This window comes from Spea bombifrons, chromosome 6 (assembly GCF_027358695.1).
Source record: "Spea bombifrons isolate aSpeBom1 chromosome 6, aSpeBom1.2.pri, whole genome shotgun sequence".
NCBI classification, from domain to species: domain Eukaryota; kingdom Metazoa; phylum Chordata; class Amphibia; order Anura; family Pelobatidae; genus Spea; species Spea bombifrons.
This window is the reverse complement of record NC_071092.1, coordinates 25,449,979-25,467,141: the sequence shown is the minus strand read 5'-3', so window position 1 is coordinate 25,467,141 and position 17,163 is coordinate 25,449,979. Positions and strand designations below refer to the sequence as shown.

The 17,163-nt window shown below is 39.2% G+C and overlaps 1 protein-coding gene across 1 annotated transcript in view; it reads right to left on the bottom strand.

Annotated features, from left to right (window-relative positions):
• Positions 1 to 16,392: 16,392 nt before the first annotated feature.
• The window catches only part of CACNG2 (calcium voltage-gated channel auxiliary subunit gamma 2), a 46,239-nt gene continuing 45,468 nt past the window's right edge, over positions 16,393 to 17,163 (bottom strand). The window contains exon 4 of the mRNA XM_053468677.1: positions 16,393 to 17,044. Coding sequence (XP_053324652.1) covers positions 16,515 to 17,044 — 530 coding nt within the window. The 3' untranslated portion in view covers positions 16,393 to 16,514. The remainder of the gene's footprint in view (positions 17,045 to 17,163) is intronic.

The window sequence follows — 17,163 nt, the reverse complement described above, 5'->3', positions numbered from 1 at the left end:
TACATTGTAGCAGAGTGTCATTTCTTCAGTGTTGTCACATTAAAACATATAATAAAATAGTTACAAATAGTTACTCAGTTTTCTGAGATACTGTAGTAATGCAAACACCATACAGTAACACAAAGAAATGGGCCAGACCTAGACCAATTGGTCCCCCAGGCAAGATTATTCTCTTTTATCTCGCCCCACTCTTTTACTGTCTGTAGAAGTCTGGATTGGGCAGACCAAACTGGGTTTCCCAGTAACTACAGATACACTGGGTAACTTAGACATGAGAGGGCAGTGGGAAGCTGAGAAAGGAGCTTCCTCTTTCCAAACCCAAACATACATATGTCCTCAGTCTCAGGGAGTTACCATGACAGCCACTTTAGCCTTTTTTGACAACCAAGTACTTAACTAGCATTCTAGGGTTACATTGCAAATGTGATTGTGCTCTTTCTTTTTTACTCCTGGCTTTTGGTTACACATACTGGTTTGCCTTTTCATACTTGTGTTGGTTTATGTCCCTTAACCCTTTGATAACTTTTCTCTTCCAAGTTACAGGTCTTGTTAGAACCCTCACCGAGCCAGCACTGAAGCAACTGGCGGTAAATATTTCAAATGACAAGATGTTCTGTGATTGTAAAGGGACCACTTATCTATCATACACACATATGACATAAAATGATGACTGGAGTTCCCTTTAAACATATTTTGCACCATGCTGTGCCTTGCTGTGCCTGTGCTTTTGCAATATATGAGCCCTTGTTTAGGCACCCATTGTTTAACAGATAATCTTTTATAATCATGATTTTGATTATTATCCCTTCTGTGTGTACAAATACACGGTGACTAACAGCAATGTACCATGTGAGGTCAATAAACTTGACTTATCATTATCATGTTTGATCATTTCAGTGAGTTACTGTTCTAATAATAGCTTGGATTGCCCTGTATAAAGCATATGTAAATCAATAGGAGTCACCTCACTGATGGAACTATGCATTATACAGGGCCAGATCAGCCCTTCTTGCAGTTTTAATCCAACCTTAAACCTTCATGACCTTCCATGCCATCATGAAAACATGTGCCAGAAAACCTATCATGAAGGCATGGAATGTCATGATTACAGTACCCGATGGTTCCTGGTCATTCACCCCCCCATGCCAAAAGTCTAGCGTGATGATGTAATTGGGCTTTATGAACGGAAGACTTGCATTTACATTGAATGTGATGCTCCATTCATTGGGGGGGGGGGGGGCGCGGCTGGTGAATACTTTTGGATCGGTCTGAGGGGCAATTGCCTGATGCACCCGGACTAGCTCACCACTGTTGCTTACTTGTGAAAATTTATCCTTTTTTCTAAATTATGTTTGCACCTAGAAGAACCATCATTTAACCCTTTATTTTCTGCTGTATATTATATGCTGTGTGTTGAAATTAGCTTGTCATGTAGTGTGTCCTATTGATTTAAAAAATTATATAATAATCTTTATATGTCAGGTATTTCTGTAATCTGGAGGGGCAGCTGAGTACATTTTGGTGATTGTGCACCTGCACATAATCTGTTCAACAAATGCTAACCATTTTAAGAAAGAAAATACAAAAAGTAATAATGGCTAACTTTGGCAAAGACTTGTGGTCGAATGGCTGTATTACAAGAGGCTAAAAGCTCCCAAGAAATACTCCGTGTTGCCTACTTTCTTTGTGTGACATTTATTGTTTTATTTGTTCATGAACACAGTGACAAACCCATATACTGTGAAAATAATAAAAATGTATGTCTTCTAATATTTCCCCTATTATTGCCACAGAGATATAGTAATTCTTACTATTCCAAACTAAAGGCACTTAATTGGCTGTATTTTGGCCAACTCAACCAAGAGAAATGTCCTGCTTGAAACCATCCAAGAAGTCCTCGGTCTTGCAGTCTGCAGTGTCTTCTCACATCAAATGTTTGTGGATAAAATCTCCAGGTGCTCTGTCTCCCATCACTAGCTCAACACATTCAGCTCACTTTTTTTTCACAGCTCACTTTTTTTCACAAATCACAGAGAAATGATACAAAATATGGCTTTTTCATTTTTTATATATTGTTCATACAAATGTTGGACAATACATCTAAGAAAGCCCTATCTATTAATGAAAAAATATGTATAATTTTTATGGGTAAAGGAATAAAACACAAAAAAGCTCTAGGTTCGTTTAAAGATACCCTCAGTAATGAAATGGTTACACTGTAACTCTCTTGTTTTTCAAACAAACACATTATTCTATATATCCTATTTTGGTTAGTCGCAGAAAACTGAAATTCATAATTGTAGCGTTTTGTAAATAACTAATATATTAATAAATAGAATTGAAATTCTAACTTCCTTTTTTATACCTGAGAGGTCAATACTGAGCACAGTTAAGATATGCCTTTTATAACGGATAAACACAAACACCGAAATATAAATAGCTAAATTTAATTAGTATACAAAGACATATAAATACTTTCCTTTCTCTCCAACCCTCCTTGCCTCCGGCCACACATCCAAAGGGTCCTGGTTAGGACATATGTTGCCCGCGAAAATGCATGAAATAATCTGAATGGAGCCCAATAGTTGTAATAGTATTTGTAAGATCAATGATCCTACGCTGTCACCTCACAATGCTCTAAAGCTAAGGTGCACAAGGTGGTTCATTGGGTAGGTGGACAGTCCTCAACCCTCCTATTCTCTGACTACCCAACTCAAAGGGCATCTGCTATCCTCCCAAATGTATAAAATATGTCAAAGGAGGCCACCAGCTTTGGATCCATCAACTATATATATATATATATATATATATATATATATATATATATATATATATATATATATATATATATATATATATATTATACAACTTTACTATTCCTTTAAAGAATAGAAGTCTTCATTGGGAATATAATGGGTTAATACAATAACGGAGCTTACCTTTGCAATAATGTGCACACACCATTGCATCTTCATTTCAATCCCTGTCACTGGCAGACATACTGTACAGACCATCATTTATCTAACATTTGGGTGCTGTGCCATCAATTTTTCAGGTTGGTCTCATTTACATTAAAAATCTGCATTTCTTGTCAAAGCCCCCCCCCTGCCTCCCCCCAACCCTCACCCAATCTCATTTAGCTCCTGTAAGATATTGATTGTTCCTTGAGACATTACCTTTACTCAGCCTTTTATTTTGAATACATCCATCACGTAAAATACTACCATATTGGAGTTTGCAAATTCCTTGCCATTTAATCTTCTCTGTAAAAAAAATGATTTTAAGGTGTTGCTAGAAACTATTTTTCCTTAATATGTAAAAAAAAAGAAGAAATAAACTTGCCTTGAAAAAAGCACATTTTAAGAATAATTAAGCCATTTTGCTAGTACTCTTCCAAAACAAAAAAGATATAAAAACACAGCACGTGACTTTTAGTTGGAGGACACATGTGCACAGAGGTCGGTACGTGTGCCGTCTTGCCAGGTGAATGAAAAACAAAAAGCCAAGCAGCCCCTCCAACAAATAACGCATACAAATGTACTTTAATATGTGCATTAATATTAAAGCTGGTATATGAATTAAAGTGCATATGACCTTTCAAAACATAAAAAGTTTTAAGAAGCCTTTTCAGTTTCTATGGCAACAATGCTATTGGTACCCGCATTTGTGTCAAATGACAAATTTACATGATTAGAGAATTATTTTTGGTTTGGGCATAAAACTAGGATTTTTGTTTCCTTTATCTGTTTCTGTTTTATTCAGTATGGTAGCTGGAACAAGACATTTAAGATATTATATTATGGACATACCCTAGACTTTTGTGCGGCATAAAAAAGAACGAGATAAGGTATTGGTTTGTGTTGGTACTGGGGGCTCCCAACTAACCGTCAACAAATGTGAATAGTCTCTGTTTTGTGACATCATGTCCAACTTTCTGTAAAGTCCATCTCTGCAGCTCCGAGGCAGTGATCTTATTGCCAAATACGGCTGTAAGCAGCAGCTCTCCATATAATATAAACCAATATCGCACAAGCGTTGGATGAGGAATGTTCCAATGTACTGCTTGATAAATGATAGTGAATGCAAGCCAACTTGAGGTTTAATGAATAGATGTTGGCGAGTCAACAATGATCACACCTAACAACTCTCTGGGTTGGACCCTTAGTTCCAGGGCACTTACCCAATTGCAGGACCTCACGGTGCACAAGTTCTTAGGGTCACACACCTATTCTTGGTCTACTTTTATTGAATGATTTGGCCTTGTCACTTTAAGGCCAGCAGATGGAAATCACAGGCTTGCGGCAGCGTGTTATATTGTTTACAGCTTATGGCCACCTCCTTGATACATGCGTGGTTGATGAACCTCCCTACCAGGTATTTACCTGACGATCCCCAATGCCTAATGTGGACCAGGTCACTACAGTGGATTATTCAGGGTGAGCTAATAAAGGGTTACTATATGAAGAATCGTTGATTAAAGTGTTCTCGGACAACAGCACAAAAGAGGCAGCTGTCCCCAGCTCCTAGGTATTGTGGAGCACACATTGTGGCATACAGCATACCAAACTGCATGAAGGCAATACGTACAAGCAGGGAGCACAAAATATATCAATACGAATAGCACGCCGGCTTGTAAATATAAGATTTTTCTTTTGTTATATGAATGTACATCAGAAGGTGGGATCTACTGGGACTGAATTATCTCCATGTGTTCTTATTTCTGACCTAAACAGACACCTCTTGGGCTTGCTCTTTATTTCCGCCTTGTAAATAGAATATTTATATATGCTAATTTCGATTTTTTTTTGTTTACTCAGATCCCTGATTTGAATTGTAAAACTGGATTAGATGTTTGTTTGGAACACTCATTTGTATTGCAAAACTGTGTTAAATCTACACGCCCATATGTTCTTTTTTTGTGATGAAAGTCTGTATTGTGTTATTTTATGGCTTTTATTCTGCGGACTATGCCAGGTTGATCAAGAACTCACCAATGTTTTTGGATCAAATTGTTCTTATCAAATTCTATGTTTTTGTGTTTGTAAAAATATTTGTAACTTGTGGTTCAGAAAAATAGACCAGGATCCTCTCATTGGTTTTTGCTGGAAAGTGCTCTCATTGAAATTAGCAGCATCAATTTCATGCCACTGATTGACGTATCATGGAGGAATAAGGGTGCTTTTGCAGCTTTTGTTTCCTATAGTAAGGAGGGTCAGGGACATTAAACTGTCCCTTTAAATAAAACCTGCAGGTTTTTTTGATTGAACTTTTGTACTTTCATGGATCAGCATCAGTTAAACTGCGGAAGTTTAATAATTCAAACCACGGTGTGAAATGTGCATTATGTTTCAGAAAGAACTACCTCCTCCTTAAGGTAAGAATGTGACCGTTCTGTGACCACATATGTGACCACATATTGGTGTGGTTGCAATACATTTCCTGAAGGTTAACGGGTTAGAGTCGGAGGTGTAACGTATAAATTATGTTCACGTTGGACTGCCACTGGTATACTGTGGCTTTTCTTAAGTCCCATATGCTTTTTGGAAAGTCAGCCCTCTTTAACTAGTATAGGATGCTTGTCAGATATATTTTTGTAATCCATATAAAGATGGTTCTAATTTGAATGTTTTTTTTTATTTTAATTGCAATTAGAAGTTTCTACGACAGTATAATGCAGAGGGTAGTGATGGCAGTAAGAGGCTAATTGTAACACCATAATAGGATAAAGGATCAAAGTGTTGGATTAGAAGTGAGTCAGTTGCATTTCCACATATTAGCCACTAGAGGGCAATATAAGAGGTTGTTTCACCGTGAGCAATTCTTCATAATTTAAATGAATCTACTTACACTATTCTATCTGTGGAAAATTAATGTCTTTTTAAAATACGTATCATATACAGCTATGGCATATATGCAGCTTAAGGAACAGCTTAGTTGTTCATCAATAAGCATAGTCTTTTCAGGCCTGCTTTCGGCATGATGTAATTTGAGAATGTCCACGATTTTATTTGTGTGACAGGAATCTTTGAACCTGAGCTCCGAGTCAGAATCATTAAATCTTTGAGTGTCAGGCGGGTGTTCAGTGTTCCACCATTATTGGTATGCTAGGGGGTTAATTTCAAAAGGTGTTGATAGAGTAGTAGGAGAAAGGTAGCAGAAAATTGAAGATACACAATTAACAGCAAATAGATTTGGAACAAATATAAAATACGTGGCTGACATGATTTTGAGAGTAAGAGAAAAATAGATGAAAGACGGAAAAATATGATGACCCCTAATTATGTGGCATTCTATGCAGACAGTGAAAACATGCACCGCTCTTCACCAATCTAATCAGAAAAAGTTACATAGTAAATAGTAAATACAGATAGATAAATAAATTTTCCAAGACATATTCAGGGCCCAGATGTTCAGGCCCTTACCATATTCCAGCGCGCAGCATCAGAAGACTGTGCACCAGCAGTACAGACACATGCTGTGGTTTATTTATGTCCGTTGCTGCCCTGAGCCTGAACTATGGCGGTGTCCCAGGACCAACCTGCAGCCAGATCTCTTTCACTTGGCACTGCATGAGCCCCATTCTGAGCACCTGTGTATAATACTACATTCTGGCGCACCGCACAGAAACACATGCACCTCATGTACATATCTGGGAACGTTATGGCTCCGGCTACATGGAGCTGTTCTTTGGGGGATGCTGGTAGGTAGTTCCACTGACGTCAGTGGCCAGTCCCGCTGATGTCGCAGGCTGTCCACTGATGTCGAGGGACACATAGTTGTTTAACTGGGAAATGGCAGAGGAGTGGGGCGCAACAAAAAGCTTTCTGGTGGCACAGTCCCCAGGTATGCTCATGTAGAAGAAATTGGTCAATTACAAGGGAGAGCAATGATCTTCTTAACAGGCCCAATGAGTGGGTGGCAGATATGTTTGCGTATTCTGGAGTGGCCGCCTATGTTTATGGTGGCAGATCCGGGGGAGGACAACAGCCCTTCTACCCTCTAACAGAGATCCAATCAGTCTACCAGGCTCCCTGCAGCACCACCGTTCAGTGGGCCAGTTAAACCTACAGATCTCCCCAACTGACCCATTAACACAATGGAGGACTGTGCCGGCACTCAGCAGTAAATTGAGGGCAGCTCATGGTGCTGCCTTGGGATAGGCCTAGTGTGGCACTTGTGATAAATAAGGCACTGGGCAGAGCCCAATCACCTAACAAGGTGAACTACCACTGGTAATGCATTAGAGGGGCCCATGGAAACTAGGACAGAATACGGCACTGGATACAGGTCTGTATTGTCCAGTGCCCAGGCCTCTGCTTTTCGGAGTACATAGAGGGGTACAGTTAAGAAGTCAATCTCTGGTTTCTCCAACCACCCTTGCTCCATACGCCCTCACGTTGAGATGGCACCCAGCAGGAGTCCACTCACTGCTCAGTGCCAAAGTGACCACATTGGTTACTATGCTGTAGGGCCTGCCCTGGGCCTTATGGACACACCAAGAGATCTGAACATCTGCCAGCATAGACCTCTGTTGCACAGTGTAAGCAAGGGAGGCATCTTGTGCACAGTGAAGGTAGCTTGGGAGTAGATTGTGGCATATTGTGGCAAAATCGAGACTGTGCCATGTAAAAGTCATGTAATTGTGTTTTGTGCTTAACGTGCTGCTCTTCTTTATAATTGGGCATGTGACTGGATTTGGCCCGGGTCAGCTCTCTACTAAATGCAGAAATGTAGGGCACCAGACTTTGCACTTTACATTTTTGAGCCCCCACAGAGCACAGGTAGCGAGTTGCCAAGTTCTATCCAGTGCGTATGTACATAAACTATATGTGCGTTATATTTGCTTTAATAAACACAAAATATACTAAAAAGGCTTAAGTAGTTTCTTGTTCAACCAAGATTTTTTTCCTATTTTTCAGCTGGATTTTACTATTCACAAGAGGCAAGTGGAGTAACAGAAAGCTTTCTAACCCCGTTTCACATTTGGTCACAGTATGGGTCCGAAAAAGTTATTTTGTTGATCGATGCACATGGCTTTTCTTGAATGAAATCCCAAGAGTGATGCCATTTATTCTCATGAGAGATTTTCAACACTCAATCGGGCTCGAGCTCCGTGAAGAGTGTGTGGATGCAGTCCCTGCTACTACACATATTTTACAGTACAAAAGGCTCATGTATTATTTGGCATATCTCACATACACACACACACACACACGTTTTATATATATATATATATATATATATATAAATAATATACTGTATATATAAATTACTCTATTGTGGGTTCAATACATGCCTTGATATGTGTATTGTTTTTATGTATATCATGTTGATATGTAAGGTTATTCGCACAACGAAATTATAACACATATCCACCCAGACACACAAATTAATAAATTTGTACTAGTTTGTGTGTGAATACATTTACATGATTAGCGAGTGCTAGTGTCTGTGCATAGAGCATAGGAGTAACTGCTGCAGGTGGGTGGACGCTGAGTTGCCCCCACTCAACTCATGCTGCAGCCTGACATGAGAAGCTAGGTGCAGAACATTCCTCACTGTGATAGTGGACTGCAGGGGATAAACAGGCCTGCAGTGCGGGAGAGAGAGGCTGAGCACAAGGGGAGGGGGAGATCTAGAGATGGAGAAGGAGGGGGGAGGAAAGATAGAGAAGCAAGTAAGAAATTATAGGAAAAGAGCAGGCAGCAAAAGGAGAGAGAAAGGACAGAGGCGGCACGGGGGGGGGGGGTAACGGCTGATGAAGTAGGAATGGAAGAAATGGCAGACAGTAACAAAGACAGATAGATGTAAGACAGAAGGGTTTTGCTGAGGAAAGGGTTTACCCTTATGTCACAGGGGCCACTGACTCGTTTCCTTTCAACAAAGTCAAACAGTTAATAGGAACCGGTGTCAGATGTATACAATGTTATGATGTGGTAGTCATGGAAAGGCTATATGACCTTGAAAGACCTTCTTACCTTTCTGCATCTCAGCTCTTCTGTAGATAGCCATTTACTGAAATTAATGGTGCTTACATCTTCTCAGACAAGTGGAGGACAGCTTCAACACTGCATTTGAACATCCTCAGTGTACATGTTTGCTTATAAACACTTACCCTGCCCAGCACTGCAGCAGCAGCACCGCCATCTCCCATACTCAATACTTGAGTTAAAACAGGTACCTTATGGACATGTATGCACTCACAAACTCTCAAGGATATGATAAATCAGTATTCAGTTCACCGCTTCACTCACTATTTCAGACATACGGACACAGATACTATAGCACTGACAGCATGCACTGCCATCCACTGTACAGATACAGCGCCAGTCACTGTTACATTCTTAACACATCTGCAATGGAATTTGAGCATCTCACATGAAGATGTTGATGTATAAATGGTATATTTAATGATGATATACAAAAAGCCAGCTATCTCAGCAGTTCCTTTCTCTTGCACCCATGTGTGCTTCACCTAGTAAATCATACAAGGTGAAGCACAAATACTAAGGTTTGACTTCGCAGTTGGCAGGCGAGGCATGTAGCTACGGCAACATATTTAAGTAGAATAATGGAAGCCTGAATAGACAAGGCTTGAAAATGGCCCCACCCAATGCGCTTCATACTCCAGCCACTGATTTCCAGGCCCGGACTTGCCATCTGACACCGTCCCTGCCCCAGCTGCAGATCGGGTGCTGCAGTGCGTGGCCAGTGGGTAGATATACCTAGCTGCACACTGCTTGAGCATAACAGTGTGATGTGTGGCCTCTCATATCCAGCCGTTGGCCGCACTTAAGTCATTTATGCCTTGTTGTCCCCATTCGTGCCCTACTGATATCTGACCACTGTTTGCGCACTGAATGGAACTAGCACCAGCCAATCACATGTATGCTATCTGAACACTAATATTTTGCTAGTAGAAATGTGATTGGCTGCTACTCCCATTGATTTCAATGAGATTGCTCCTGAGCATGTGCAATTGAATTATACATGTGCCAATTTAAAGCCAATGCAATATTGACTAGACTGTTCCTCTAAAAAACAGACACATTCTCTATTAAAAGACTACTTATATGTTTAATCAAATATTCAAAAGTTAAGCAGCATAAATGTGTTTGTCTTTTTGTTGCTGTGATATGGTTTTAAGTACAGTTACATTTCTGGACTACCTACCGTAAATATACCAGTTCTCAGCAAAACCCACATTTAGGCAGTTGAACTGAACGCTGAGAGCCCCGCAATATGACATCATAGCTTTTTTACCCGGCTCAGAAGCAAGCGTGGCGCTGAGTACAACATTCTACGGAACCCCTACCTCTGCTCCCATTTTTGCAGCAGAGGGTCCATTGAGTATACAATTTAAGGTCCATTTTAAGTCAAGGGTCAAATTATCATATGGGTAGATAAAGCAGCTGCTTAAGGCCCCTACTAGTCTAAGGTACCCTTTTGGGGATGAAGGTGAGTGACCTATAAAAGTATGACACAGATGCATCCTAAAGTTTATAACGCTATCATTTGGTTTTCTTCCAAATAAAATTACAATTACAATTTAGGCATAAATTTATTTTTATTACTTCCCCCAATAAATCTTGTTGCTCATCGTACCTTTAAACCTATAGCAGCTTCTGCATATAGGGAACACATAAGGCCTTCATGCACACGTGGAAATGACAGGAACACACATCACAGTCATGATTGGTTTGCATATCACACTCAATCAGGTTTTCGAATCAAAGAGAAAACTTTTGGTAAAAACCTTACCTACCTCTCTCTTCTTGACACAGCCTATTATGCCGACAAAGCATACATGGCACAGGCACACAAAGTGGCTAATGAACATTAACACAGAGACACACATCGTAACGCTTATGTGCAAAGCAAACAATGCCAGTGCCAGGCTCCCATTCATCCAAATGCTGCTATATCGTAACAGCAGAGTTACTGCACAGGCAAATGATACTTTTAAACTCATCTCTTGTTTGGATTTCACAGTGTTTAGCGGAGACAAAAAAAGAAAGAAATAAAAATAACAATCATGTTATAGCCCAAAATCCCATAATGAAATAAATCACCATATCCATCTTCTGTCCGGGACATCAGTTACATATTTACATTTATTTATGTCTCTTAGAGGTTTTTTTTTTGTTTGATTTTTATTAAGAAAAGACAAAAAAGGAAAATAAAGAAAAATATTACTATAAATAAAATGGAATCAGAAAATCTCTAATATCTGGCCCAGTTTTTTTTTGTGGGCTGCTTGTCCATAAGCAGGGAGTATACCCCTTCTTCAAGGGAGATGTGTAACCATATAATATTTTGCGTTTATAGACACTCATACAGATAAAAACACTGCCAGGCTGGGCTTTAAACATCAATTTGAGTTATATACATTTTTTTTCTAGTATTTTTCAATATACATTTTTGGAAACAAATAACCCAAGTTTTAGATGAATTAAGAAAACACAAGTCCTATTAATATAGACGAGGGAGACTATAACAAACGACCAATATTCTGTCTCATTGGGAATCCCAAAGGACAACTATCCCCCCTTTTAGAAACCGCACATAAGTGTTTGACCACTGACAGGCTGACATATGTTTCAGTTTCTCCCTGAGGCTCCAGTGCATAGAAGGAGCATGGTCAGACACTACGAACACTGGAAAAATTAGATTTACACAAACAAGCTAGTAAACACAAGGAAAACAATAAAAAAAAAAATCAAACACTAAATTAGCCACCCCTAAAGGAATCATAGAAACACCACCTATACCCCTGATAGAAACACTTCCACATATTTTCTGCAGTACTAGACACTCTGCATATTGCATACATTTAATAACTGTAATGCCCCTTATTTTTATAACATTAACCAAAAAAATGTATCTGGTAATCTTCAACAAGCACATCAAGGAACTTCTCCATGACCCCGTGTCTCCAACTTAGATATAAACATTAGCCAGGGTACATCTTTACACATATCACCCATTTCTGCTAGTTGGGTTCTTGGTTGCCCTATTTGTATGGAATAAGGGCAAGGTAAGGATCAAGAAAGAGAACCAGCTTTGCATGTATTAGAAGACGGTAGGCTGCTGGGAGTAGCAGATTTTCAATAATACTCACTGGATACTTGCCAAGGGGGACATTTTTAAAGATGCACAGGGGTTGCGACTAAATGGTAGCTCAGTCCAACTCCACACATGACCCATCCAGGTTGGGTCTAGAGGCACTTGGAATGTAAATCCTGTCCTAGCTGTGACAAAACCATTATTAGAAAAGCCTGACTTTCCACTTGGCCTTTAGTCCCTGCCAGGAGCCTGCTGTCTTCTAAATCTACAATATGTGCACAGCATTAGCAGCCTTGTGGTTTGTCTGTAGTACTTTTTAGTGGGGCAGCATTTCTTTCACTTTCTAAAACATCCGACTAAAATGATGTGTTTTCTTGTAGATCCAAACAGGCACAACTATTCTGTTATTTTCCAGGGTCAACACTAGGGCATTTCTCCTACAAATAAACCCCACATTAACTATTCATTATGCAGGGCCAGCTGAGCCCCTCAAACAGAAGTTTTTTGGCACTTAATGCAAAGAGAAGTCAGAGAGTTGAAATGCACATTTCACCTCCAACCCCCATGACCGCCTAGGAGTTACCTCTTCATCATGAAAAACATATGTTATTGTTTCCCTTCCTTATATAGTCCCTCAAACATTGAGCTGTTAGCATCTGCCTAGTATGACATTGTTAGAGATCCCTAATCTTTCTAAAAAGGAAACTTCAGCCATCATAAGAACTTGAACCGTTTAGGACGGAGGAAGTAATATTACGTCCTCCACTACTGTCACTAATTACAGCTAATTGCAATTGGCTGCAAGACTGCTGCTGTTGGCAGCATGGAGACACAAACAGATCAGTAGCCCAATAGGAGGAGCCTCCCTACATGTGATGGCTAAAGAAGCACAGCAACAGCAATGATTGCTGGAAATACTGCATAATCACTCTATTTTTGTGGGATCAGCAATTTTTTTGGCTACCCATGTTTTTTTTTTAAACCCTAAAGGGTTAAAAAAAATACCCTAAGGATAGGGTTAGAGAGACACTAGTGCAGATTCATTAATTTAGGGTACAACTTCTTAAAAAATAAACACAAAAAAGATGACATGCCATAGCATATGGGGAGTTTCCAAAATCAGGGCAAATGCCTAAATACCGGTATATCTATATCCTTTTTTAATCTGCACTAGCTGTGTATAACTTTTGAAAATGGGTTTTGTTTTTACTATTTTTTATATTAAATGATAGCGCATGTATATGTGTAAGGATTCTGAAAAAAAGCCCTACTGAAAAAAATGCTGATAAATTAAATGAGATGGGGGAATTATGCTTTGGAACAAAATAGCAAAGGTGCTTAAAACACTGTAGCCCTTAACTGCAAAAGATAAATAAGTAGATAAATCCCCTTAGTCCTTAGGGTTAAGGATAAGGCATATGATGGCTGAAAAGTCCATTTACATTCCAAATCCACTGAAGGTAGGTAGACAGTTCTTTTTTTCCCATTGAACAATGGATACAAAGTACTTTCATATACATTGATGGTTTAGGGGCACCGTGGGACACTGGAGAAGTTCCTTTAACCCCTTAATGACAAAGCCCGAACATGTATTTCAATGGGTTTAGGGACCGCCCATTGTCCTTAAGGGGTTAATATGATTCAGGGCACTACATCTGTCAGATAATTAATTTAAAGTATGCACATAAACTGCAGATACTTACAAATCCTGTGTGCTCTGCCAATAAGCATTGCTCTCTGCAACAGATAAATCCACTTTATACCTTCAGAGCTGGAAACTCTCATTGTGTGGTCAAGTGATCAATGAAGATTGGGCATAAGGCTTATCTTTGGACCACATCATTTAATGGTGTGGTCTTTGTGGCACATCTCGGGGCTTGTGGTATCACTGGCAGAAATAACTGGTAAGGAGTGAGTAGTTTACAGTTATGTATATGGCATTCCTGGAACTCGTTTGTTACCAGAGTTTCAGGATTTACCTAATTCATATGTAATGAACCCATTTCATCTGTGTTTACCACAGCTAAGCGTTTCCCTGAAAATACAGTTTGCCCCTGACCCTTTAAACATTTCTATGGACCCCCATGGTTTATAATCTTTGATACCACCTTATTAAAATATACTATTCCACGTTATTTGGTTAACTCTATGACAGACAAAAATAAGTATAGATTTGTAAACCTATATACTTACGCATATATTTATATTCACGATTATATAAATCTATATACATTTATATATAGATTTAAATATACATATATATATATATTTATATGTATACACATGGATACTGAAGTGAGGACCTTTTAGGTACCATTGTCTCCTGGACCGGCAGATCTGGTTGGGGGGTCAATGGTAAGACTTTCAAAGGAAAATGTACGGGGGGGGGGGAAAGAGCTATTAGTGTTTTCTCTCCATGGCACAGTGTTATACTTCCAAAACAGATATGGCAACTGCAACCTGGAGGGACTTAGTCATCCAGTCCTCTTCTAGAAGATGTTTAAAAGCCCAGCCTGACATTTTCTGTATCCAGTTTTTTTACACAGTCCCTATCACCTGTTAAATTTGTAAAAAATAAATAAATAATAATATGAAATAAAATACATTAAAAATAAAATAGAAGCCTAATCGCCTCCCTTACTCTCCCGACCCCATCAAAAAATTCACTTTTTTTAATCTCTGTCTTGAAAATCTCACCCCATATTTATCTTTGTTTGTTTCAACCCCTCCCTCCCCCGTTTTTGCCCCTTTTTTTTCTCGTCCTTTGCTTAGGTTTTTTTTTTGTTATTTAAATGAATCAGTAAAATGAACGGGTACATAGAGGGTTTCATGCATTTTTTTTCGTTTGGTTCATTCTATCCTTTTGGGGATTCTTTTAAATGTGTTTAGATTTTTTTTTTGTCTTTTTTTTTTAAGAAATCTCTTTTTTTTTTTCTTCGTTCAGTTGTCAATTTCTTCGTACTTTCTTTTTCTTGTTCTGTTTGGGTCACTAGCCCTTTCAGTCCTTCTTTTCTCTTACTGTCCCGCCGTTCGTTTCAGTTTTAACCATCTGTTTGCCACAAGAGACCTGCAGTGTACCCCCGTTCCCTTGGGCTGCAAAAAGGGTTAAGTGGAACAGCTTGCTTTTTGGGGGAGAATGTCCACATCAACAATGATCATGCCGCTTCAAATAATTCTGCCCCCTTTTTATAACATTTCTGTATTATATATTGATATTGAGTATCTCTATACACTATCGCCACCTGAAAATGACAATGCTGCATCGTATAATAATGATGTGGATATTTATAGGGTGATAATAAACACACTGCACCATTTGATGTAGATTATCTGTATACATTGGCAATGATAATAGTGTGTCGTCTAATGATTAACACTGTAGTTTTAAGGTGAATGATAATGTAAATACTGCACTGGATAATGATACTGAGTATCAATAGGTTGAGATTGAAATGACACATTATGTGATTGTTTTTCAGAATATTCACAGCTTTTTTTTTTAGATATTTTGTTTACCACAAACCCAAATTGTATATAGATACTCATTATCACTAAAAATGCAGCTTTTTTTTTGGATGGGGCAATTATTACAATGTATTTTCACCCCCAAACAAGCAAGGCTGTTTTAAGAACAGCCTGTATCCTTTGCAAAATATAACCTCAAAAGTTGATGTAGCATGTAACTAATAATAAAAAAAAGAACACCACTGAAATGTTTTTCAAGTTACGGAAATGATATAAAAAAAATAGATTTTTCCTAATATATATATATATATATATATATATATATATATATATATATATATATATATATATATATATGTCTAGGTGTCTTTGTGGTGTCAGTTTGTACATTGCTACAGGAAAACAGATACCCGGAAACATTTTGAGGATATTTTACAAAGGTTGAGCCCTGCCTCTCATACCCCTGGATCTGTGTATCAGACTCACACTTAGCGGCCTTCTCTCGGAAAAGTAGCATTGGTCAGTTGGAAAAAAAGCATCATAATAAGAATTTGCCTAGTGACGTTTGACCCTTTCAATTGTTTAATGTAATCTTAAATAGTTATGGACCTTCATTGCATCCTGCGTATTCCAAGATGTGGAACCCACACATCTATATTGAGAAGTACAAGTCTTCTCCTAATGCCCATGGCTTGGGTGTTTTGAAACAGCGGACAACATCGTTCAGTAGGATCTCCCCTCGACTTCTGTACAGCTGTAGTGATTTACACCATCCAAAAATAATTGGGAAGCCGTATGCAACTTTAAGGGGCATTTATGAATATTAACAGGCCAGCTATATAACTAAATTTAAAATCAAAAGGGGATTACTTCTGAGCTTTATTTCACAGCCAAAAGCTTGATACACAGATCCCTTTATCTTGCCCATTCTATCTTTCTGACCCTCTTTCTGTGTCTTTCCTGTGTTCTTCCTCCACACTTTTTCATACTGGGGTGGTCCTGCGATTGGCTGTGTTGGTGTGCGCAGAGTCCTTATTATCTTTGGGTATACAGTTATGAACTTGGAGGAAGCTGTTATCCGAGTTATAAGTAGCCGTTGGGGTCCCGGCTGACTTTAGGGGATCGCGGCTCAGAGTATACATGGAGATTTCAGTGGAGGGGAGGGTATTGAAGCCCTTGAGCCCTACTGGAGAGGCATCACGGGAATGGGATGGCTCCGTGGACCGGGAGCTGGAACGACTGCGCCTCTGATAACGATAACGATAGCTTGGGATTCGGGTAATAGCAGAGGATTGGAGGTAGTCCGTGGCCCGTGCTGTTGCCCTCAGCTGTTTGTGGCGGTCGATGAACATGTGAACAGCCAGCACCCCCACCATTTCTGCAATGATAAAGGATAGGGCTCCAAAGTAGAAAGACCAACCATATGAGTAGCTGTTCTTCTTTGAGTCGCTCTTTGAAGGATCTCCAGCATTGGCGGATATGTAGACAATGATGCCAATGATGTTGCTCAAACCTAAGGACCAGGAGAAGAAAAAAGTGAGTGGCATAGAGTGAAGGTCATCACGATTGGATAAAGTTGTGTCAGATCCAAGCTGGCACAAATGCCTTCTCTACACTAGTATTTTGTATGCA